Source organism: Enhydra lutris, unplaced genomic scaffold (assembly GCF_002288905.1).
Source record: "Enhydra lutris kenyoni isolate GAN:26980312 unplaced genomic scaffold, ASM228890v2 scaffoldscaffold22, whole genome shotgun sequence".
Lineage (NCBI taxonomy): Eukaryota > Metazoa > Chordata > Mammalia > Carnivora > Mustelidae > Enhydra > Enhydra lutris.
Genome location: NW_019154106.1, coordinates 3,262,306 through 3,283,282, shown reverse-complemented (window position 1 = coordinate 3,283,282; position 20,977 = coordinate 3,262,306). Strand labels below are relative to the sequence as shown.

Below are 20,977 nucleotides of genomic sequence, written 5' to 3'. Positions count from 1 at the left end.
AGTCGAACCAGCCGTTCCTGGTTCCCAAGCCTGCTCTCCCCACACAGCGCCCACGGGCCTCCACAGCAAACGCTGCCCACCTGGGCCTCCGCAGGTACGGCAGGTAAGCCTCGGTGAGCGGGCCCCGCGCAGAACCGCGTCCTTCGGAGTCCTGTAAGGTTTGGTCCCGAGGAAGCTCCGGTCCCCGAGGAGGCAGCCCGCAGGTGACCCGCAGGTGACCCGTAGGTGACCCGCACCTGGGCGCGCCCTCCTGTAAGGTGTGCGGACGTGCGTCTGGTAAGGGTCTGGCTCAGAACCTGATGCACAGTAGACGTTCGATAACGGCCTTTGGCTTGCCCGGCGGCTGGAAGGGGAGATCCGGGGTCAGATGCCTTCGGGAAGCTGCGGCAACACCGAGACGACCCCCACCTGGGCGGGGCGGGGCCGGGGGCGGGGCCGGGGGCGCGGGAGTGGGCGTGGCTCCTCTCGCACCTAGCCAATCGTCGCCCGAGAGGCCCGGCCCGCCCACCTGAGAGGGCGGCGCTTGCGCACTCGGCCTCCGCGGCCCTCCTCCCAGGGGGGCGGGGCCGGTTGGCGGCGCTCGGCGCTGACGCTACGCCGACGCGCCCGACGTCGGGCACGTTGACGCCGGCGACGCGCAGCCGGGCCCGCTCCTGCTGCGCTCAGCCAGTGTCCGGCCGCGGGCCGGCCTTAGTGACTAGGGGGCTGCGGGCCCGGGGCCGGCGGGCGCGGGCGCGGGCTGCCTTCGTCGGGCCCCGAGCTCGCCCGGAGCGAGCAGCCGCCCGCGAGCCGCCGCGGAGCCTCCTCGCCCGCTCCCGCCGGCGAGCAAGGTAAAGGAGCGGGAGACCGAGGCAGGCTCGGGGCGGAGCGGGGCCGAGGTCGCCCCGGGCGCCGGCCCCCTCCCCGCGGCGGGTGCACGGCGCTCGCTGTCAGCCCCCGGGCGCGGGGGCGGGAGCCCGGCGGGACCCCTGGCCGACGCGCCCCGAGGGACTGGCTCCTGGGGCCGCGCGCCGCCCCCTCCGCTGACCGCGGCGTCCCGGTCACCCGGGTGGCCGGGTCAGCCCCGGTCAGCCCGGCGCCGGGCGCGGGGGCCGAGGACCTGTGCCCGAGAGAAGCCGCGACCTGGGCTGCGCTCCAGTTGTCAGCGGTCCTCCCCGCCTCGGGGTCCGGGGACTGTGCGGCACTCGGCGCGGGTGCCCGAGGTCGTTGTGTCGCCGCCCGGCGCGCAGCCCTCGGCATCGGCTCCTCGGGGGTCCAGCCTCCGGGTCCGGCCCTCCTTCCCCTCATGCCGGCCTTATGTGGGGGACACTTCACAGCGTCTCCGTTCTCCCCTTTCACTTTTCCTTCCTTCCTGGCCGTCCGCAGCGGTAGCGACCAGCTCCGTGTCCGTTGTGAAAGTTTCCTTTTCTTTCCTTTTTTTGGGCTGCAAACTTACGTAAGTTCGGGTGCGGGACCGCCGCACCTTGCAGCCATTGGAAGACACCTTTCCCGGCGCTGAACGAGTCCAGTTCCTTTTAGCGCTCAGCAGATGCAGCCCCAGAGTTGAGGGAGCCGTCAGTCCTCCTCGGGAGCTGACTGCACACATTCCTGTAAGATGCCTGGTGGATTTTGTACTGGTCAGTTTCACAGGCTGTATGCTCCTTCTGTGCTTTTCCCGAAAAAGGATTGGGTGGCATGTGTTTTGCCTTTCTCTCTCCCCCACCGGGAAATAGGGGGGAAAAAAAAGGGTTACAGAAGCACACTCGGTTGCAACAACTAGAAAGTAGGGCTTCGCAAACAGCATGCCCCAGGGTTTGTTCTTCATGGGAGGGGTAGTCTCTGGGGTCTTTACTCCTCCCCCGGATTATTGCGCGCCTGATGTGTTCCTCTTGTGGGTTGCGGACTTGGCACTCCTGTGTGTATTTTCCCGCACTTACTTATATTCAGAGTAAAGTCAGAGCTGGGAATAATGAGGTTTGGTGTGTTAGTCACACACAGCAATAACGTTGCAGGTTTGCGGGAGCCCCTGTTTGCCCTTAATGACTCGAGTCTGGGTCTTCTATTTCAAGATGATGTGCGAGGTGATGCCGACCATCAGTGAAGCCGAAGGCCCCCCGGGAGGAAGTGGGAGTCATGGGTCCGGCTCTCCATCGCAGCCAGACGCAGATTCACACTTCGAACAGCTGATGGTGTCCATGCTGGAAGAGCGGGACCGTCTTCTGGACACGCTGAGAGAGACTCAGGAAACGCTGGCCTTGACCCAGGGGAAGTTACACGAGGTTGGTCACGAGCGAGACTCCTTGCAGAGGCAGCTCAGCACGGCGCTCCCACAGGTATGGATGCTTTGCACCTGGAACTCTACAGACTCTGCTTTTCGTCTCTCGGTGTGTTTTTACGGTATCTCTCACGGTGTTCACGTTTTAGGCGAGTTTGTGAAACGGTTCTGGTTTTTGTAAGTCATGTGCAGAGAGTTTCTGGCGGTTAAACGTACCGAGCAAGGATGAACTCCATGGTGTGCTTCGCTGTAAACACCTCGTAACTCTTGTTCCCTTCCTCGGGCAGCAGAAGGAGCTGTCTGGATCTGGGACAGTGCTCTGAAGATTTTGGACGGGGGCCACGAGGCGTCCCAAGCTTGTGGTGCCTTCCGTTCTGTTGTCTCGGGCCTTTCCTGCTGAACGTGTGCTTCTCGTGGATTTTATCACATAGCTCCCATTTTCTAAAGAAATCTAATGGGCAGATAGGATTGATCTCACGGGAAGGATGTTTTCACAGCCCACCTTTAGAAGAACGCCTGTGCTTTGTGAGTGCAGTTTGTCTGGGGGGACATGAGACGGAGATTAATTCCTTCGGAACTGTCTCTTCGCTGATGAGAACCGTCAGCTTGAAGTGACACCAGATCGTTCGTCTGAGCCTGTGACGTTTCACTGCTGTTTCAAAGCCGCTTCTCCTTGGGGAGCCGAGCCAGGACGTAATGATAGGTGAGGGGAGAACGTCACCCACGAAAGTGTAAGGCGGGTGGCACCTGGTGCTTGGGTGCTCGCAGCTGCCTGGGTGCCCCTTGACTCAGCCGTAGTAGGCGCCTTTGTGGTCCTTTCAGGTGGGCCTGCCTAAGCACACGTTTGTGCTCCCGCCATCGGGCTCCCGTGCTCCATTAGCGAATGAGTAATTGCGCGCCCACATGCGTTTCTTGCCTGCACTCGGTTCTCCGGAAAGATGGAGAAGCCAAACGTTTGCATTTCCCTTTTAGCAGTAATAAGCTCGCGGTGGTGCTGTAGTGCGCCCTCTCCGTGGGCTCGGAGGGCCAGCGCGGTTCTTCTCCGGCAAGCCTCACCAGTTCTGTAGTTTGCGCGGGTCGGGTTTTATTACTGCGAGCTGGAAAGCATGGGCCCAGTGATGCGCCACCGCATTTTAGTGTCCTTGTCCATTTTTCAGTAGATTTTGCTTTCTTGTTTTGTTTTGTGGTTGTTACGTGTCTTAGTGTAATTGGAGGCCGTGCACTGAAGTGCATATCAAATACTTTGATCAGGTCGATTTTTGAAAGAAGGAGCACACACGACCTGACAGAAGGGACAGGAGTTCCGTGCAGTGGCGGGGTTGTCGCCAGGTGCCACGATTGCTCCGTGATTTGTTTTTAGCTACTGCTCAGTGTGCTGTAGCCTAGAAGCTCTCCGTTGAGTGGAGAGTGCAACACTGGCCACACCCGCTAAGCACCTCCCCGGCTGCCCACCTGCCCACCTCCCTACCTCCCTGGCCTCCCCTCCTCCCTGCCTCCCCTCCCCCCTGCCTGCCTCAAGGCCTGAGCACCTGAGAGCACCTGGGGCTGCCCATGCCCAGCAGGAAGAATAAACTGTGGTACGTTCACGCCAGGGAACCAGGTGCTGGTCACAAGCACGTGTTTGCTAAGTGAAAACAAGTTTTCTGAAACCAACACTCCCCACTGTGAATTTCTCTGAGTATGTTATAGTTGAAACCTGGTAACGTGTGTAATTACTTGCTCACAGACTGTGCCGGCAGTGCAGGTGCCTTTACTCACATACCTGCCCGCCGCACTCCGCCGCCAAACTCGCGTCAAACGCGGCAGCAAGCACAGTCCCCCAGACGCTTTACTGAATGCTGCTCTCAGGGGCTCAGGCCTTGAGGCAGGCAGCACCTGCACGAAGAGATAGACGTTTCCAAGTTTCCTGCAAACCCCTCCGACCCCTCGCAGCACTTGTGCCCCAGAGCTTACCCGTGGTCTTGACTCTCACCATCGACGGCGTTGCTGCGCTCTGATCTCGTGTAAATGAGACCGTCATTGAGCCTTATGCTTGTGCGACGTGTCTGTCTGGCCCCTCGGAGCTCTGCTCATTCTCGGGGCGGTCTAGCCCCTGGCGTGAACGAGCCACAGTTACTCTTCCTGCTGGGCGTGGGCAGCCCCAGGTGCGGCCCCGCGGTCTCTCTTGCTTCTTGGTGCCGGTGCGTGTGCGTTTCTCCTGCGCGACCGCGTGGTCGTCCCTCCACGCACGGTGTGTGCGCGCTCAGCGGCCCACCGGCCCTTGGTGCTGTCGGTTCCTGCATTTTAGCTGTCTGGGTGGGCGTGAAGGGGCGGGAGGCTGAGGGCGCTGTGGGCTGTGCGCCGGCTGCTGCCCGACGTGGGGGGACTAAGCAGGGCAGGTCTCTGTGTGCGTGTGTTGGCCCCTTGGGTATCTTCTGTGAAATGATTCCCTCTTGCCCATTTGTCGATGGGGTTGTCTGCTTTGTTCTTTGCTGATTTGAAGGAGTTCTTTGTATTATTTTGAATATATATATGAATGGCAGATTTTTTTTTTTTTAAAGATTTTATTTATTCATTTGACAGAGAGATCACAAGTAGGCAGGGAGGCAGGCAGAGAGAGAGGAGGAAGCAGGCCCTCCGCGGAGCAGAGAGCCCGATGCGGGGCTCGATCCCAGGACCCTGGGATCATGACCCGAGCCGAAGGCAGCGGCTTTAACCCACTGAGCCACCCAGGCGCCCCATGAATGGCAGATTTTTTTAATAGTCTTGTGGGTTTGCCTTTCATTCCCTCAGAGGTGTCCTTTGATAAGTTTTTTTCCCTTTCCAGTGCAACAACCGTTTCTCTTTTTCTGGCTTCTTGCACTGGCTCGGGTCTGCAGTGCAGTGTTCGATAGAAGCGATGAGAATAGGTGTCCTTGTGTCACTCCCAGTACCAGAGAGAGCTTTCAGGAGTTGACCATCGCATGTGATACCGGCTGTGGCTTTACTGGGATGTTTGTTATCAAAATATGAAAGTTCTCCTCTATTTTTAGTTTGCTAAGGTTTTCTTTTAAATCATGAATTAAATTACATTAAGTTTTCTTAAATGTGTTTTCTGCATCTTTGGGATAAGTGATTTTTTTTGTTGTTGTTGTTAGTGTGGTGACTTAATTTAATTTTTTTTTTTGCCACACAACGATAATCCCGACTTGATCTCTGTGTATTCTCTCTTGCTGGATTTTATTTGTTAATATTTTGCTTAGGATTTATTCATGAGGGAGGTTGGTCTGTAGTTGTACTTTCTTGTACTGTCCTTGTTAGGTTTCGGTGTTGAGGTTCCTGCTGGTCTCATAAAACAAGGCAGGAAGTGTTCCTTGTGTGTTCCCAGAAGGGTTTGTGTGGGCCTGATGTTTTCTTCCTTCAGTATTTGGAAGAATTGTTTGGCAAAACCAGCTGGTATAGGGCTTTCCTTGTGAGAAGGTTTTCAATCTCAGATTCATTTTTTTATGCGGAAATAGGATTTTTCTGACTTTATATTCCTTCTTGTGTCTATTTAGAGAAGGCCTTTTTTTCCCTAAGAACGCTCAGGTCAGGACGCCTGGGTGGCTCACTGGGTTAAGCCTCTGCCTTCGGCTCAGGTCATGATCTCAGGGTCCTGGTTTCGAGCCCCGCATCAGGCTCTCTGCTCAGCAGGGAGCCTGCTTCCCCCTCTCTCTCTGTCTGCCTCTCTGCCTACTTATGATCTCTGCCTGTCAAATAAATAAAATTAAAAAAAAAAAAAAAAAAAGAATTTGCTCAGGTCACCCAAACTTTCCAAGTAATGATGTAAAATGCTTCATAACACCCTTATCATCTGCAGAATCTGTTGTGATTATTTCCTTTTAAAAATTCTTAATACTGGGGCGCCTGGGTGGCTCAGTTGTTAAGCGTCTGCCTTCGGCTCAGGTCATGATCCCAGTGTCCTGGGATCAAGCCCCGCATCAGGCTCCCTGCTCAGCAGGAGTCTGCTTCAAAAGGAAAAAAAAAGAAAAAAGAAAAAAAAATTCTCAATACTGGTAATTTGTGCTTTGTCTCTTTTTCTTAAATTATTTTTTTAAGAAAAATTTTTTTTGTTCATCTTTTGCAGCCCCTAAATACGCCCTGCGTTGTTTCAGTCCTTTGAAACGAGTCAAGCTTTTCTGACGGCTCAGCGCGCGCTCGTTTTCATCGAGTGTTCCTTGGGCGCTTGAAAATTATGCGTGTCGGTGGGAATGCAGTGTTCTGTGTTTACTGCTGAGAAGACGTTTGTTACGTAATTCAGATTCTAGTAGCCACGTTCAATAAGATAAGAAAGAGGTGAAACTCATTTTAAGAATATGGTTTATCTAACACCCCTATCCAGAATATCATTTCAATGGATAATCAACAGGAAGAAAACCTAATGGAATATTTTACATTGTTTTATCATATGAAGCCTTTAAAAGCTGGTGTGTGTTTTACATTTGAGAGCACGTCTCCGTGGAGTAGCCCCGTGTGACAACAGACCGGACAGCCCAGCCCTGCATCCACAGCTTCATTGCCGCTGTCGTGGCTTCTGTCAGTGACTGAGGGCACATCCGAGGTCGCCCTCCATGCTCGTGGGTTTGGCTCGTTCTCCTTTTCTGTTTTCATCAATTTTTATGTATCTTGAGATTGTGTTATTAGGTCTGTTCAAATTTGAACTCTTGTTTTCTTGGTCGATGGAACTGTAATCATGAAACGTTCCTGCTCGTCTCCAGTGATGGCTTTGGCTCTGGAGGTCACTTTACTTGGGAGTCGTATCTGCCCTGTCAGTTCTCTGTGGTTTCGGCTCACCTGCGGGTCATTTGCTGTCACCTCTCTGCGAGCTCACGTTTTACAGTGTACCTGTGTGAAAAGGACACGCTTGGCTTTATTTTAATGAATTTGACAGTCTTTATCTTGTGGTTGGCGTATTTGCTCTGTTTAAATAGACTGACTGATACGTTGGTTTACAGGTACCGTATTACTGCGTGTTCTTTGTTTGTCCCAGCTGCTCTGTGTTCTTTTCTCTCTGGCTTTCGTTTCGAAGTAGGAAGTGTTTTTTAATTGTATACTTCTCTGTTAGGTTGTTGGAATATACGTATTCCTAGGTGCGGGGTGCAGTTTAAACTTGGGCCTAATTTAGTACTTTTACTACTTCCCTGATACTACTGTTGCCTTTGACACTTGAAGGCATTGAACTCCCCTCCACCATTTTTGTCATCATAATATTTTTAAATTTTAGGTCGATTTTGGCCCTGTCATCATTGCTTTGTGCATTTAATACTTTTTAAGATTTGAGGCACCTGGGTGGCTCAGTCGGTTAAGCAGCTGCTTTCAGCTTGGTCGTGATCTCAGGGCGCTGGGACTGAGTCTCCCATCGGGCTCTGCCCAGTGGGGGGCCTGCTTTCCCTCTCTCTGCCTGCTCGTGATCTCTGTCAAATAAATACATAAAAACTTTTTAAAAATACTGATGAAGATTTATTTTCCTAGTTAAACTTTTTGTCATGAAGTTGTTCTTTACTCCTTGTTTTTTTTTCATATTTCTGTCAAAGACTACTTTTCTTTTCCCCAAAGAGCTGCTTTAATATTTCTTTTAGTTCATGTCCGTCGTTGAGGAGTTGTCTTTTTTTTTTTTTTTTTTTTTGTCTGAAACATCTTTACTTTGCCTTTAGTTTTGAAGAATGTTTCTGTTGGACATAGATTTCCAGGTTGGTGGTTATTTCTGTTCAACATTTTATAGATGCCATTCCATGGTCTTCTGGCTTCCTTTTTTTTTTTTCCTTGAAAAGTCAGCTCGCAGTGTTACTGTTATCCCATTGAACGCAGTATCTTTTTTCTTCTTGTTACTTTTAACATTTCTTTCTGCCTCAGACATTCTTTGTTGAGTCAGTGGCTTGGTTCTTTAATCAGTTTTGGAAAAGTTTTGACTGTTATTTCTGTAGATATTCAAAATTCCCCATTCTGTCTTTCCTCTACTTTGAGGGTCCCCATTGGACCCTTTTACCATATCCCATGTGTCTTTTGAGCTCTTCTGTTTTCTAGACTTTTTCCTCTGACTTCTGTCTAAATATATTTTTTTACAGACCTGTCTTCCAGTTCACTAATTCTCTCTTCACCTATGTCTATTCTGATGTTAAGCCCACAGATTGAGTTCTTAATTTTAACTGCTATATTTTTCAGTTTAGAATTTGTTTTGATTCTCTGAAAATTTCCCCTCTGCCAAGTATGTATTTGAAAAGTTGATGTGTGCATCCAGTAATTCTGGTATATGGGTCATATCTTTTGATCTGTTTCTGTTCTTTTTTCTTTTGGTCTATATACTGTTATATCCATTCGTTCGTTCATTCTTTCTCTCTTTCTTTCCCTCTTTTTCTTTCTTTTTAATTGAATGTTGGATATTGTGTATGAAGAGCTGTAGAGGCTCTGGGTGAAGCTGTCTTCCTTTAGCATCTCCCTTCACACACCCCAGGTGGGGAACTGGGGACCCCCAGACACTGGGGTTCAAGCTTTGTAAGCTGCCATCTTCCCTGTCTCCCCTCCTTCCCACCACGTAGCCCTCCAGGGCGTCCATCTGGAGGCCTGGAGTGTTTCCCAGGGCCCCTCCTTCTTGGCAGGTCCTGAAGCCCAGTTCTTGTCTCCTGAGCACAGGAGATCGTTGAAGGCTCAGCTCCTGGAGTGCTTGCAGAGTGCTGGGCTCGCTGTCTGTGTGTCCTGCTCTCAGGCATCTTGGCTTTTAGCCCCGGCGGACTTGTCAGGCCCGCACTTCAGTCTGGTCTTCCCGTACCCGTGGCGCTGTGCAGGCTCCATTAGCCAAGGCTTTCTTCTTGGCTTTCTACTGTGTTTTCTTTCCGGCTTATTGGAATATTGCCCCCCCCCCCAATCCCTGAGTAAAATCAGAATCATCAAATGCCTTGAGGGAGAGAGCGGCACGCTATAAATATTAGAGTTGCCTCAGAGGGCTCCCTTTTGTCTGGAATCTCCCTCCGTTGTGGTTGCCTCAATATCTTTGATATCTTCAAATAGACTTAAAAATGTGCTCAGTTTTTCTAGTTCTTGGTGGGTTGACTTAGAGACTATCTGTGCGTATAACTGGAAGTGGGAGACTGGCATGCTCTGTGTATCTGACATGTCAAAGTCATGGTAAATATGTCAGTTGTCGTTATTTGGTACAGGGGGAAAAAAAAACCACTAGTCCTTGTGTAGTGCCCATTGTCCTTTTCCTAATTTGAGTCTCTGGTTTGCCCATGCTCAGCCACTGTGCATGGAAGGGCGATTGGGGCGGCAGCCCGGCTCACCAGGTGCCCTCCTCCTCCCTTGCTGGGTATCCACCCAGGGTGGGCTCTGTGGTGACAGGCTGGCTGTGGCAGGGAAACCCCGGGGGCAGGGGTGTGGTGAGATGGCCTAAGTGACACTTATTCTGTGACTTGATCACAGTGATGAGTGTTTTTAAAAATTACTGCTCATTTAGTCTTCCCTCCAATTTTATTTAAAGTTGAAAATGCAGATTTTATTCTTCCAAGTGGAGTGCAGTGATTTCACAGTCTTTTCGTAACCAGCAAATGAGTTTCTCAAAAGACATCTCACCCAGAGGATTCCAAGAAAAGAGAATATGTTTGGCTTGAATTGTGGGTGGGACCCCAGGTTTTGTCCATGTCTCGCCCAGAGTCTGCGAAAATCCCTGGGAAAGCATCCACGTAGGACTCAGAGCGCCCTGAAGAGTGAGGTTTTAAAAGCACAACTTAGTGGCGGGTAAGGCCACCTGTGCAGGTGCGTTGTCGCCACAGAGGTATCGGCTGGCAGCCGGGCAGATCGTCAAGGGAGGAAGGTGGAAGCAGAGCCTGGCCGGGAGGATGAGGGCCAGGGGCGGATGAGTCAGGGCCAGGCTCTGTGGCTGGGGAGACCGCGGAGGATGCTAACGCTGGCCGTCATGCTGCAGGGGGTCACCCCCACATACTCAGCCCCGCAGCCTCCTATTGGGTGGAGAACTGCAGGCTTTTCTCAGGCCCTGCTGTAATGCTTGCTGGGGTGCGGCACTCCTCCGTAGTTCCATTGTTAGTGCTCTTCTCGAGGTTTGATCCCTTGCCAAGCTTGAGTTAGTGAGTACGTTAGGGAGGCTTGACCTCATAGTCCGAAGGAGGTGAGATGAGCTAAAAGGCTCCACGGCAAGGATAACGTCTAGTGATACCCTTGAGTTTTGGTAGTCCCCCCTACGGACCACCCTTCAGCGGGAGTGGTTGGCAGAGCGCCTCTTGGAGCCCGTGCTTGCTTCTGCTGTTTGGGGTTATGAAGCAGTTCTGCGGATCCTTCAGCGCACTTGACCGCTCGCCGCTGGCCAGTGGCACACACTCGTTTGCCTCTTTCCGCGAGCAGCCCTGTCTGCTCGTCCTCTGTTGCTGCGCCTGTAATCATCTGTGCAAGACAGAGCCTCCACTCCTCTTGGGCACCTACATGACTCTACCCCGCTCTGCGCTCTGGGTTCTGTGCTCCTGGGACGTAGGGTCCCTGTCCTCAGCGAGCCAGCATGCCCGACCCTTCTCAAGACAAGTACTGGCTGTGAGATGCACCCAAAACCATGAAGGTGTCGACAGGAAGGGCTGTCTGCTGGCACACTGGTCCAGGAAGGGCCCCGCGGAGGGTCACGCTTGAGCTAAGGCTGAGCGAGTACTCTTCTCGGCGCTGCGACTGCAGGGACAAAGGCCAAGGGCAGGGATGAACCTGGCCTTGATTTAAGCCGTGGGAAGCAAGGTGAGGTGCCAGGTGTCAGCTGGTGGTCGGACAGAACCCGGCCATGCTAAGAGTCGGGCTTTCTGTTTTATTTTTCAAGTCCTGCTGAGGGCCCGGGGTATTGCGGCAGTGGCGGGAGGGACCGGCATGGTTTCCTTGAATTTTTTAAGTAGGCTCCACGTCCAGCAAAGAGCCCAGTGCAGTGCTTGAACTCAAGACCCTGAGATCAAGACCTGTGCGGAGGTCAAGGGTCGGACACTTAACCCGCTGAGCCACCCAGATGCCCCCTGCTTGAATTTTTTAAAATCTCGTGCTGATGCCGCGTGGGTAACAGGCTCGGGGTGGAGACGAGTGGACACAGGGCGGACACTATGGGTTCGAGTAGTCCTTGCTAGTGCATGGGCTGAGCCGTAACATTAGTGTGTCAGGCACAATTTAAAACCGCTTAATGTCACGGGTCTCAGAAAGCTCAGAGCCGTGGTGTTTCGTGTTTGTGCAGGGATCGGGAGCGTTGAAGTGCAGCGGGGGTCTGCGTGCCGTGCGCAGCACCAGTGCGCTCAGGTGTGTGTGGGGTACGGGCCAGGCGCTGCTCTGGGCGCTGACGGTGTCGTTCACGGTGACAGTCACCAAGCCCGGGTGTGTTGTGGCTGCACAGAGAAAATAGACGAGAAGGAAGTGTGCAGCTCTGTGTGAACAGATGAAACGCGCGGACGGTGCGGCTTCTCATGCACTCGTGCGGGCCGGGCTCGGGCAGGCGACTTCCTTGGGGGTTCAGCTGTCCTCTGCTCCTCACGTTCCCCGCTTGGGGTCACAGGTGCCGCGCTTGCGCGCCTGTGGGGTTCCTCGTTTGGACAGACTTTGGGCTCCTTAAATTCAGCATCAACTGAAACCACCTCTTCCCACCTGTGCCTCTTCTGTGAATGAAGCCGTTTTCTACCCAGGCGGGTGGTCCGGAGCCAGGGGGTGGCTTTGCTCCTTTCCTGCGACTCCCTCCCCTCCCGGCCCCCAGGTCCCGTGACGTGTACCTTTCCTGTCTCAGAGGCCGTCTCTGAGGACCCTGGGGATCTGGATCCCGGTTGCCATCAGGTGGAGTCGAGGAGGGGCCAACTCCTGCGGCTTCCCTGGCTCCCGGCCCCCTGGCCCCGCGGCGGTCACGCTGTGTCGTGGGCAGCCGACACGCGCAACTCTGTCGTTCTCCTGCGCCTTCTCTGTGAATATGCTGTTCTCTCCGAGAGCAAGGCCTTTCTTCCTGGCCCTGTCTCCTGCTCGCTGGCAGTGCTGGGGACCGCTCTGTCACTGGGCGCCCGACTCTTCGGGGGAACCAGTGTCTCCGTGTGTGTGAGGACCCCCAAGAACGCTCGAATTCTGACCAAGCGGCTTTCCTTGTGCTCAGCGGAGTGTGCGCCGCGGGAGCAGCGTCTGTGACGCTTCCACGTCTGACTGGCCACGACATCGTAAGAGGGACACGTGCCAGTTACCACGTGAAGGCGCGAGCTCTGCTTACCCCCTTCCGCGGGGCTTGACGCATCTCACTCTTGCCCCAAGCCTTCCCTCATCCCCTCCGTGCTTGGCGCTGCTCAGGGCTTCCGGCGGCGCGTTCCTGCGGTCGGAGGTAGGAATGGGCTGCGGGGTGGCAGCAGACCCCTCTGACCGCGGGGAGCCACGGGGCGCCCCTGGGGGCGCACACGTGTCCCGGTTCGTGTGCTGCAGACGGAATTGGGCAGCCCTGGGTCCTTCTTCCCGGACTGACGGACCCGCTTCCGTGAAGAGCACCCCTGGCCGTCCTTCTCCCCGTGTAATCGCCGCGCACGCTAGCGTCTGTCCGCTCAGTGATCGCGCTCAGTTATCATCACCCTCAGACGCCCTGTTGTCCCCTCAGATGGGCTCCTGTGTCCTCTTGCCAAGGCCCTATTTTCTTTGAACATTTCACTGTTTTCTGGTACCAGAATTTGTCCCAGCCTCACTTCGTGTTTTTCCTGCCTCAGATCTGAAATCACTCCTCTGAGGAACCCTGGTTCCTTTTAGTGGGGAAATGATGTTCAGAATCTAAGTGAGCGAGGTGTGCTCGTTGTCGCTGGGTTTGCATCGTTTAGGTCCTTTTTGGAGACAGAGCTAGACAGAAATACTCATTGAAAGAGAAACCTGGATTTCACGTTGCTGTTCATTCGCAAATTAAAACTTAGTTTCCCCTTGAATTGTTTTCTGTTTCTGTCTGTTGTCCTATCATTTCTAACGATGTCAGCATTATTTTCCTTATCTTGTGATGTACGTAAAGTAGTTTCAGCCTTCTAATACCGTATTGGCATAATAATCCTACTGAGTGAAGTTTTAGAATGTCTTTGCAGTTCTTCTGGGTCTTAGAATAAATATGGCTTAAGACTATACAGTTAGAGGGGCGCCTCGGTGGCTCAGTTGGTTAAGTGACTGCCTTCGGCTCGGGTCATGATCCCAGGGTCCCGGGATCGGGTCCCACATTGGGCTCCTTGCTTGGCAGGGACCCTGCTTCTCTCTCTCGCTCTGCCTGCCTCTCTGCCTGCTTGTGCTCTCTCTGTCTGACAAATAAATAAATAAAATCTTAAAAAAGAAAGAAAGAAAGAAAGTTGAGGTCTCCTTGAGGCTCATCCGTATTTCTGAGGCATTGATTTCTCTTGAAATCTTAAGGTGCTGTTAAGAAGCTGGGGCACACTCTTCGCACACCTGCAAGAAGTTTATGGGGAAACATGGGTGGCAGGTCAGGTCCGGGTGTCCTGTGTGCCCTGAAGTAAACAGAGAAGCGGCGGGGAAGATGGTTTTGACGAGTCTGAGTGTTCATTTGAATGGTGCGGTATGGTGGAGGGCTCCGCCGGTGACACCCGTGGACACTAATGGTCCAGAAGTGCTGTGCGGCTTCCCGTGCTCGCTCCGTCCCCTCACCGCCACCGCCCACACGCGCTGCAGGGAGGCCGCGGGCAAGCCGGCGCTCCCGTCCTCCTGCTGTCGGGTGGCATTTTCCCAGAGCAAGTGCATCTCCCTCCTCGAGCAGACGCACAGCTGAAAGTGGGCACGCAGGTGCACACCAGCGCATCTCTTCTGCCTCCGCCCCAGTCTGCGGGCCGGTCCCACCCGCTCCCCCTCGCGCCCGAGCTCAGGGCAGCCCCACAGTCTGTTCAGCTGAGCCCAGGGCTTGCGTGCAGTCTCTCTCTCGTGACCTCATCCCTGCCGTCCATCCCTGTGCTCGTCCGTCCGAGGGGTGGGGGGCACCAGCGTCGTTTTCATTTAGCAGACGTTTGCGCGCGTCTGCCATGTGCAGGGCGCCGCCCGAGAGCCGGGGAGCCGGTGTCTGGGAGACGCCGTAAGACGATAGCTGCGCTGACGGCCTGCAGCCTCTGGGTAGGGATCGCCTCCCCGAAGCCTCGTCTCCGTCCTGTAAGGTATCCTTCAGACTGTAAACCATCCCGGAGAGCTGATGCCCTGGGTTACAGATGAAGAAACGGGGGCGCAGAGAGGTCTGGGCGCTTTAGGGCCTTTGCCCCTTGCTTTGCCCGGGCCGTGAGGTGGTCCTGCGCTGGGATGTCCGCCGGGGTCCTCCCTTCTAGCGCCGTCTGCACGTGGGGTCACGGCGTTGCTAATGCACACAGAAGGGCTTTCTCGTGCGCTGTGACCCGCAGGTCGTGCTCAGAGCCTGGGCTCTGGCCGCCCGCCATCAGAGCAGCCTCACGGGCTGTGGGGACGGTGACGTGAGCATCCCTGTGATGGTGTCGCAGCAGTGACCGCCAGCCACTGCTCTGCTGGTCACCACTGAGCCGCATCACGGAGTTTGCTCGTGGGGAAGGGTGCTTCTCTTCCTGGTTCCCTGTGGTGGCTGCAGCCAGTAGGAAGAGGGTCCCAGCGATGGGGATGCTTACGATGCACGTGGTCCTCGGCGTCCCCAGTGCCCACCGTGTGCGGCACCGCCCCAGAGGTGGTGTGCTGCGATGCGCTTGTGGGCGACACCACGCTGCAGGCGTAGACGGCGTAGCATAACGAGCGAGCCTCGCCGCGCGCTGCCCGGCTGTCGTGCGCAGGAGGGTAGAGTGGGGATGGGGCAGCGGGCAGTGTTTCTGGGAAGGCGGGGAGCCCAGCCTGCCTGTGGGAGGCTCTGGGGAAGCTTCCTGTGCACCTGGCATGTGTTCCTTCCCGTTCACAGTCAGGCTCCGAGCGTGTAACTGGGCCCAGGGCTGCCCCGCGCCGTCCCGACCTCCAGGAGAGGCTTGGGGGGCCAGCGCCGGCTGCTCTCGGCCTCCCCGGGCCACGTGCTGCTCCTGAGAGGCGGGAAGGGGGCCCAGAGGCTGGGTGGCCAAACTCGGTGACATGGCAACAGCAGGACTAAGAGGAGTGACAGTTGTGCCTGTAAAACTGAAGGGTGCAGTGTCGTTTAGAGCCGCGGCCGGTGTTGGCACTGCCTGACTGGGTGATCAGGGAGAATTGTCACGGCCGTCTGCCCTCTGCCCCGACTCCCCCTGGGCAGAAAGAAAGGACACTTAGCAAATAAGGACTGAAACGGGTGGCTTGGGGTGTTTTCCTCCCCTCACCCCCCCTGCTGCGTCACTGGCCTTTCTTACCCTTACTCGCATTCCTGATGACCTTCGCCGCGTGTCGAGGCGCAGGAACGAGAAAGGTGCGTGGACCCAAGTGCTGTCTCTGGTGTGCACCGTCGCCTGCAGCGGGGAGGCCCGGGGAGGACGGGGTGTGCGGGGCTCCGGGCGGCGCGGGCAGGTGGCAAGGAATGTGCAGTCCGAGGTGGTTTTCCTGCACCGACTACAGAAATACTTGCTCGCCCCAAGGTTCAGTGGCGGACTGAGAGACTGCTTGACGCGCGTTCCCGTGGACCGGCTCCGTGCGTGTCGCCTGAACCCTGGGCGACCAGCGCCGTCCTGTGTGTCACTGCACGGGACTGCCCCAGGGGCCAGTACTCGGAGGAAGTGAGGTTCTCTCCAGAGAAGCTGTAGTTGTTAGGAAGGCGGCCTGTTTGTGAAGCAGCCCCCGGCCGCCCCAGTCCGTGGAGCTGGCCTAGAAGCTCAGGGAGCACTCTGCTCCGACTCCTCGCTGGAACGCAGTCGCCTCTGCACCAGAACCCTCCCCGTGTTGCGTCCTTGTCCATTCCTCTTGAGGTTAGGGTTATCCTGCAAGGCCCGCAGGATACTACAGAAAGCCATAGGACACACAAAATGCGAGCTTAAAGTAACTTCGCAGACTGTCGGTCTCGGGGCGCCTGGGTGGCCCCGTCGGTCAAGTGGCCGACTCCTGGTTTGGGCTCAGGTCATGACCTCAGGGTCCCACAATCGAGCCCCACATCGGGCTCTGTGCTCAGAGCAGAGTCTGCTTGAGATTCTCTCTCCCTCTCCCCCTGCTCGTGTGCCACTCTCTCTCAAATAAATAAATAAAATCTTTAAAAAGCAAAAACCTGTCAGGCATTTAGAGGACGCTCAGGCTCCCTGGTGCTTGTGTCCGCTCTTTGTGGGGTCCCTGCGCCCGCACGGTTTTCATGTTAGGGGGCCTCTGTGGAGGGACTCGAGGGAAAGGAAGCACTTGCTGTGCAGACGCATTTGGGGAATTGTTTTCATTCGACAAGGGTGTCACACCCAGGACTAGGAACTGTATTACCCCTTCCGCTCTTTACTGTGGCCATTACCTTGAAGATGCACCTGCCTCGTGGGTCAGCCTCCGCTTTGGAAGAGGAAACTACGTCTGTGTCCTCAGCCCCGTGTTTGTGATGTTCCTTCCACGTCCCGGCCCAGCCGTTCCACACCTGAGATGCCCCACCGGGTGTTGAGTGCAGAACTGTGATCGTCCTTCCTCTCTCAACCCCCACGCCCCCAGCTTCACCCCCTGCTCCTCCTCTCCCAGCCCCTGTCCCACAGTGCAGTTTCTGTCCCTGTTTTCTCTTCCGGTGTCATTTTTAATTCCTTTTGTACTCCAGCATCCTAGGTTGGGCCCTTTGTGCCTCAGGCCAGGATGGTGAGGGCTCCGCTCACACCTCTTCCAGTCCAGCCAGCACACTTTCTGACACCCTCGACTGAACCCAGACCTCATGCGGCCAGGTTTCCTGCCATGGCCGTCCATGCTAGCCGCAGGGGCAGGATCCACACTCTCTCAGCTCGGCACTCACAGCTCCACGTTCTGCTGCAGCTCAACTTTCCCACCCCATCTCCTCTCCAGACCCCCTCGTTGTGGCCAAACCCGTCTATTGACTGTGCTCCCCTCCCTGGGCCTGCACAGCTCCCTTGTCGGGAAGGGCCTCCCCACTTTCCCTGTGTCACACCCCACCTGTCTCTCCAGGCTTGCTGTGAGCGCCTGATGCCCGCTGACATTCAGGGCCTGTCCCACGTCTCAAAGAGGATGGGGTCTGATGTCTGGGGCTGCCTTTATTTTCTATTCTTTTATCTTTTCTCCACTGTTTAAAAAGGCCATCAGGGGGTGCCTGGGTGGCTCAGTGGGTTAAGCGTCTGCCTTTGGCTCAGATCATGACCCTAGGATCGAGCCCTACATTGAACTCCCTGCTCAGTGGGGAGCCTGCTTCTCCCTCCCTCTACTGCTTGTGATCTCTCATTCTCTCTGTCAAATAAATAAAAATCTTTTAAAAAATTTTTTTTTAAAGATTTTTATTTATTATTTGACAGAGATCACAAGTAGGCAGAGAGGCAGGCAGAGAGAGAGAGGAGGAAGCAGGCTTCCTGCTGAGCAGAGAGCCTGATGCGGGGCTCAATCCCAGAACCCTGGGATCATGACCTGAGCCAAAGGCAGAGGCTTTAACCCACTGAGCCGCCCAGGCGCCCCTAAAAAAATTTTTTTTAAATAAATAATGCCATCAGTTTTAAGAAAAACAGAGATGAAATAGTATTGGATGTGGGGAGCCTGGTAGGGGGGGCTAAGTGTCTGCCTTTGGCCTGGGTCATGATCCCAGGTTCTTGGGATCGAGCCCCACGTCAGGCTTCCTGCTCAGCGGGGAGTCTGCTTCTCCCTCTCCCCCCAGCTCCTGCTCTCTCTCTTGCTCTCTCTCTCTCTCTCTCTCTCTCTCCCTCTCAAATAAATAAAATCTTCAAAAAAAATTGTATTGACTGTGTATCAAGGTCACCCTTGGTTGACAGAAAGAGCCGTGGAGAGAGCTCTCGGGGCTCCATGGGCCTGTGTGACGATGGTGGTGGGTCCTAGTGGTGGGTCACGACCAGCCCCTCTGTACCCTCACTGCTGAGCATGCTTCCCTCCTGCCCCCCACATCAAGCCTTGGGGCCCTGCAGAATGGCCTCTCGGCCAGGGGCCTTCACTCCTGAGACTGTCTGGTCGTGCATGAACTCGGGGTGCCGTTGCTGTGTCAGTAGCACGTGCTGATCTGTGAGCGCCGCGGCGGCCCCGGCCAGCGGCCCGCAGCGAGTGGGGGCTCCGGAGGCGCGAGGCATCTGTGCAAGCCGCTTTGCAGCCCGCGCACGCTTGGGGCTCGGGTGCCTCGGCCGGCGGGGGGCTTGCCCTGGGGGCTCGCTATCCTCTCGTGCCCTGAAGAGAACATCCATGCTGAGTTCTGAACGCCGGGCCACCTGGTAAGCCGGTGACCTCTGCCCACCCCTGACCTGCCTGAGCCTGTGTTCTGTTTTGTAAACTGAGGTAGTGTGTGGGCCTGGCGGGGCGGCCGAGCAGAACATGTGGGAAAAGGTAGGAAACAGTTTTGAAAACCATAAAACAGGAAGCAGATCTAACGTGACTGAAACGAGCATTCGTGTCTACCAAGCACCCAGTGTAGCGTCTCAGGCATCTTGATCTTGCTCGGGACGTTACTTGTCCACGCTCAAAGGCTGCTCCTTCTCAAGTCTGTGTATTTCTATCGACGAAGCGTAACAGAGCCACAGAGAAGTTCCCCAGTGAGGTCCCTTCGATCAGAGTCTCGTGCCGAGACCTCGGATTTATTCTCAGATACCGTCTGTGCCCGAGGCTCGCGGGACGGGAACCTCAGAGCCGTGAGAGTCTGAGCAGAGTCACGAAGCAGTACCAGCTGCTGGCGGTGGCATGTCCCTGACTCCGTGCCCGCGCGCCGGCTGGTGGGACACCCTCACTCTGCCCGCCGCTTTGCCAGGGCGTGGGGAGCAGTTCCTTCCCCCGAGCAGACGCGGGGGGGGGGCGCCGCGAGGGGCGGGGGGGTAAACCGAGTGTGCTGTGCGTGGAGGGATCGCAGGCTGGGAGAGCCCGCCGTGGAGGGAGGGTGACTGAGCTCAGGGGGAGACCTCGCGGTCAGTGTCTGGGGCCGCAGATGCGGGAGGCGTGCGGTTGTGGAGCCGCGTGGCCGACAGTCTTGGCGTTGAGGGTGGGAGCTCACCGGACGGAGGCTACCAAGGGCTGGAGTCAGTGCACCCATGACACTGGCAGAGGGCAGTCGTGGTGGGACAGGGGCACTCAGGACAGGGACAGGTGTGGAGGGGCGGGCACTGTGTAGGCGGAAGAGATGCTTCCTTGGACAGCAGATGCTTTATTTGGGTCATTTCCAGCAGCCCAGCTCTGTGGTTTTCTCAGAGGCCGGGTCGTTCCTGTTCTGAGAAGTACATGACAGAGAATCAGAAGGTGTTTTCAAGTTCCCTGTCCTTGATGCCAGCAGCCTTCGCTCCACGGCCCTGCACCGCACAGTGCTTTTGTGCTGGCCGGGCCGCCGGGCACAGGGTGCTGCTGCCTGTGTGGCCGTGGGGCTCGCCGCGGACTCGTCCTCCCACTGGCAGCTCTGCTGAGCCCCAGACGTCCCTGGTAAAGCACTGGCCATTACAGCTTGGTGTCTGGGCCTCGCCCCGTCCACAGAGGGGAGCAGGCGGCCTGCTAGCCGCCTCGGCCTCCCATGCATTGTCCTTGGGCTTTCTGCCGTCGCCTCTGGCTCCTGGGAGATGCTGGCCAACGCTCTCCATCACTGTCTCGTGGATTCTGTCCTCAGGGCCCCCGTGGTCACAGGCAGGGTGAGGGGATCCTGTTGCATGCAGCACACCTGCCTGAAGTGGGTCAGAATTTCTCATCTGTCAGTTGAGCAGCCTCGTGGCGCTGCTGACGGGGTCCTGTCTCACAGCCCTGGCCGTGCACTTGTGCCTGCTGATTGCTGTGAGGGCCTGTGTCCGAACATTGCCCCTCATCTAGAACCTAACTTAATGAAGGACCCCAAAGCATCTCAGTGCCTGATCACATGTGGAAGAGTCGATCGAAGCTTTCTTTGCACAGCTGAAGTGCTTTCAGGGAGCGAGGACATGGCTGCCTTGTGCTGGAGGCATAGCCAGCTCAGGGCACCCCGGCCCACCCTCACTCACAGCAGCACCGTGAGCCTGTGAACCACAGGGCGGTGCCTGGGTGCAGTGGGGGCCAGCGGGACAGCAGGCGACTGGAGGAGCAGGGCCATTTGTGGGGTAAGGACACTTGCTGTCACTTCCATGTTTATTTGGTCCAGGTTTTGGTGGTGTCGCTGCAGCGGGGAGGGAGACGACCAACATCCTGGGGCAGGCCCCCCAGTGGTTCTAGAGCCTGGCGGCGTGAGACAAGGGAGCTGCCATCTGCCTGGTGTCCTGCAGTGAGGGCACTCGGGAGGCACGAGGGGACACCCGCATGGTGGTTGGTGCCCTGGGGTTCCCAGATGGCTCCGCACAGGTGAGCAGCTGTCACAGCAAAGAAGGGTGGAGAACATAGTCGAAGAATCTCCTGGGGATGTTTTACATCTGTGTGATGTAACCGGACGTAGAAGAGAAGCATGTTAGAGTGTAGCCTCCAGCCGGAATAACGTTTAGTTTAATAAACAGAGCGGCCGGAGCTGGAGTCAGAGCAGCCTGTGCGATCTGTACCCCTGGTGGTTTACAAGCTGCTGAGACTCGCAGCGTTGTTCTTCTTGAGATTTATGTATCCCCTTTGCCCGGGGGTGGGGGGAGCGGGCCCCAGGAGGCCGCTTCGAGGGTCTGTCCCGCAGGTGGAGCAGCCGCAGGTCAGAACGGGCAGGTGGCGGGTAGCGTTCCCATAGCCGCGTGGTTGGCAAGAGCAGAGCGCGGGCAGCAC

The 20,977-nt window shown here is 55.8% G+C and overlaps 1 protein-coding gene across 3 annotated transcripts in view; it reads left to right on the top strand.

Annotated features, from left to right (window-relative positions):
- Positions 1 to 773: 773 nt before the first annotated feature.
- The window catches only part of LOC111149476 (PTPRF interacting protein alpha 1), an 80,158-nt gene continuing 59,954 nt past the window's right edge, over positions 774 to 20,977 (top strand). For all 3 annotated transcript variants that reach the window (XM_022506568.1, XM_022506569.1, XM_022506567.1), the window contains exons 1-2: positions 774 to 830; positions 2,049 to 2,312. In XM_022506568.1, the coding sequence (XP_022362276.1) occupies positions 2,049 to 2,312 (264 nt within the window). In that variant the 5' untranslated portion in view covers positions 774 to 830. The remainder of the gene's footprint in view (positions 831 to 2,048; positions 2,313 to 20,977) is intronic.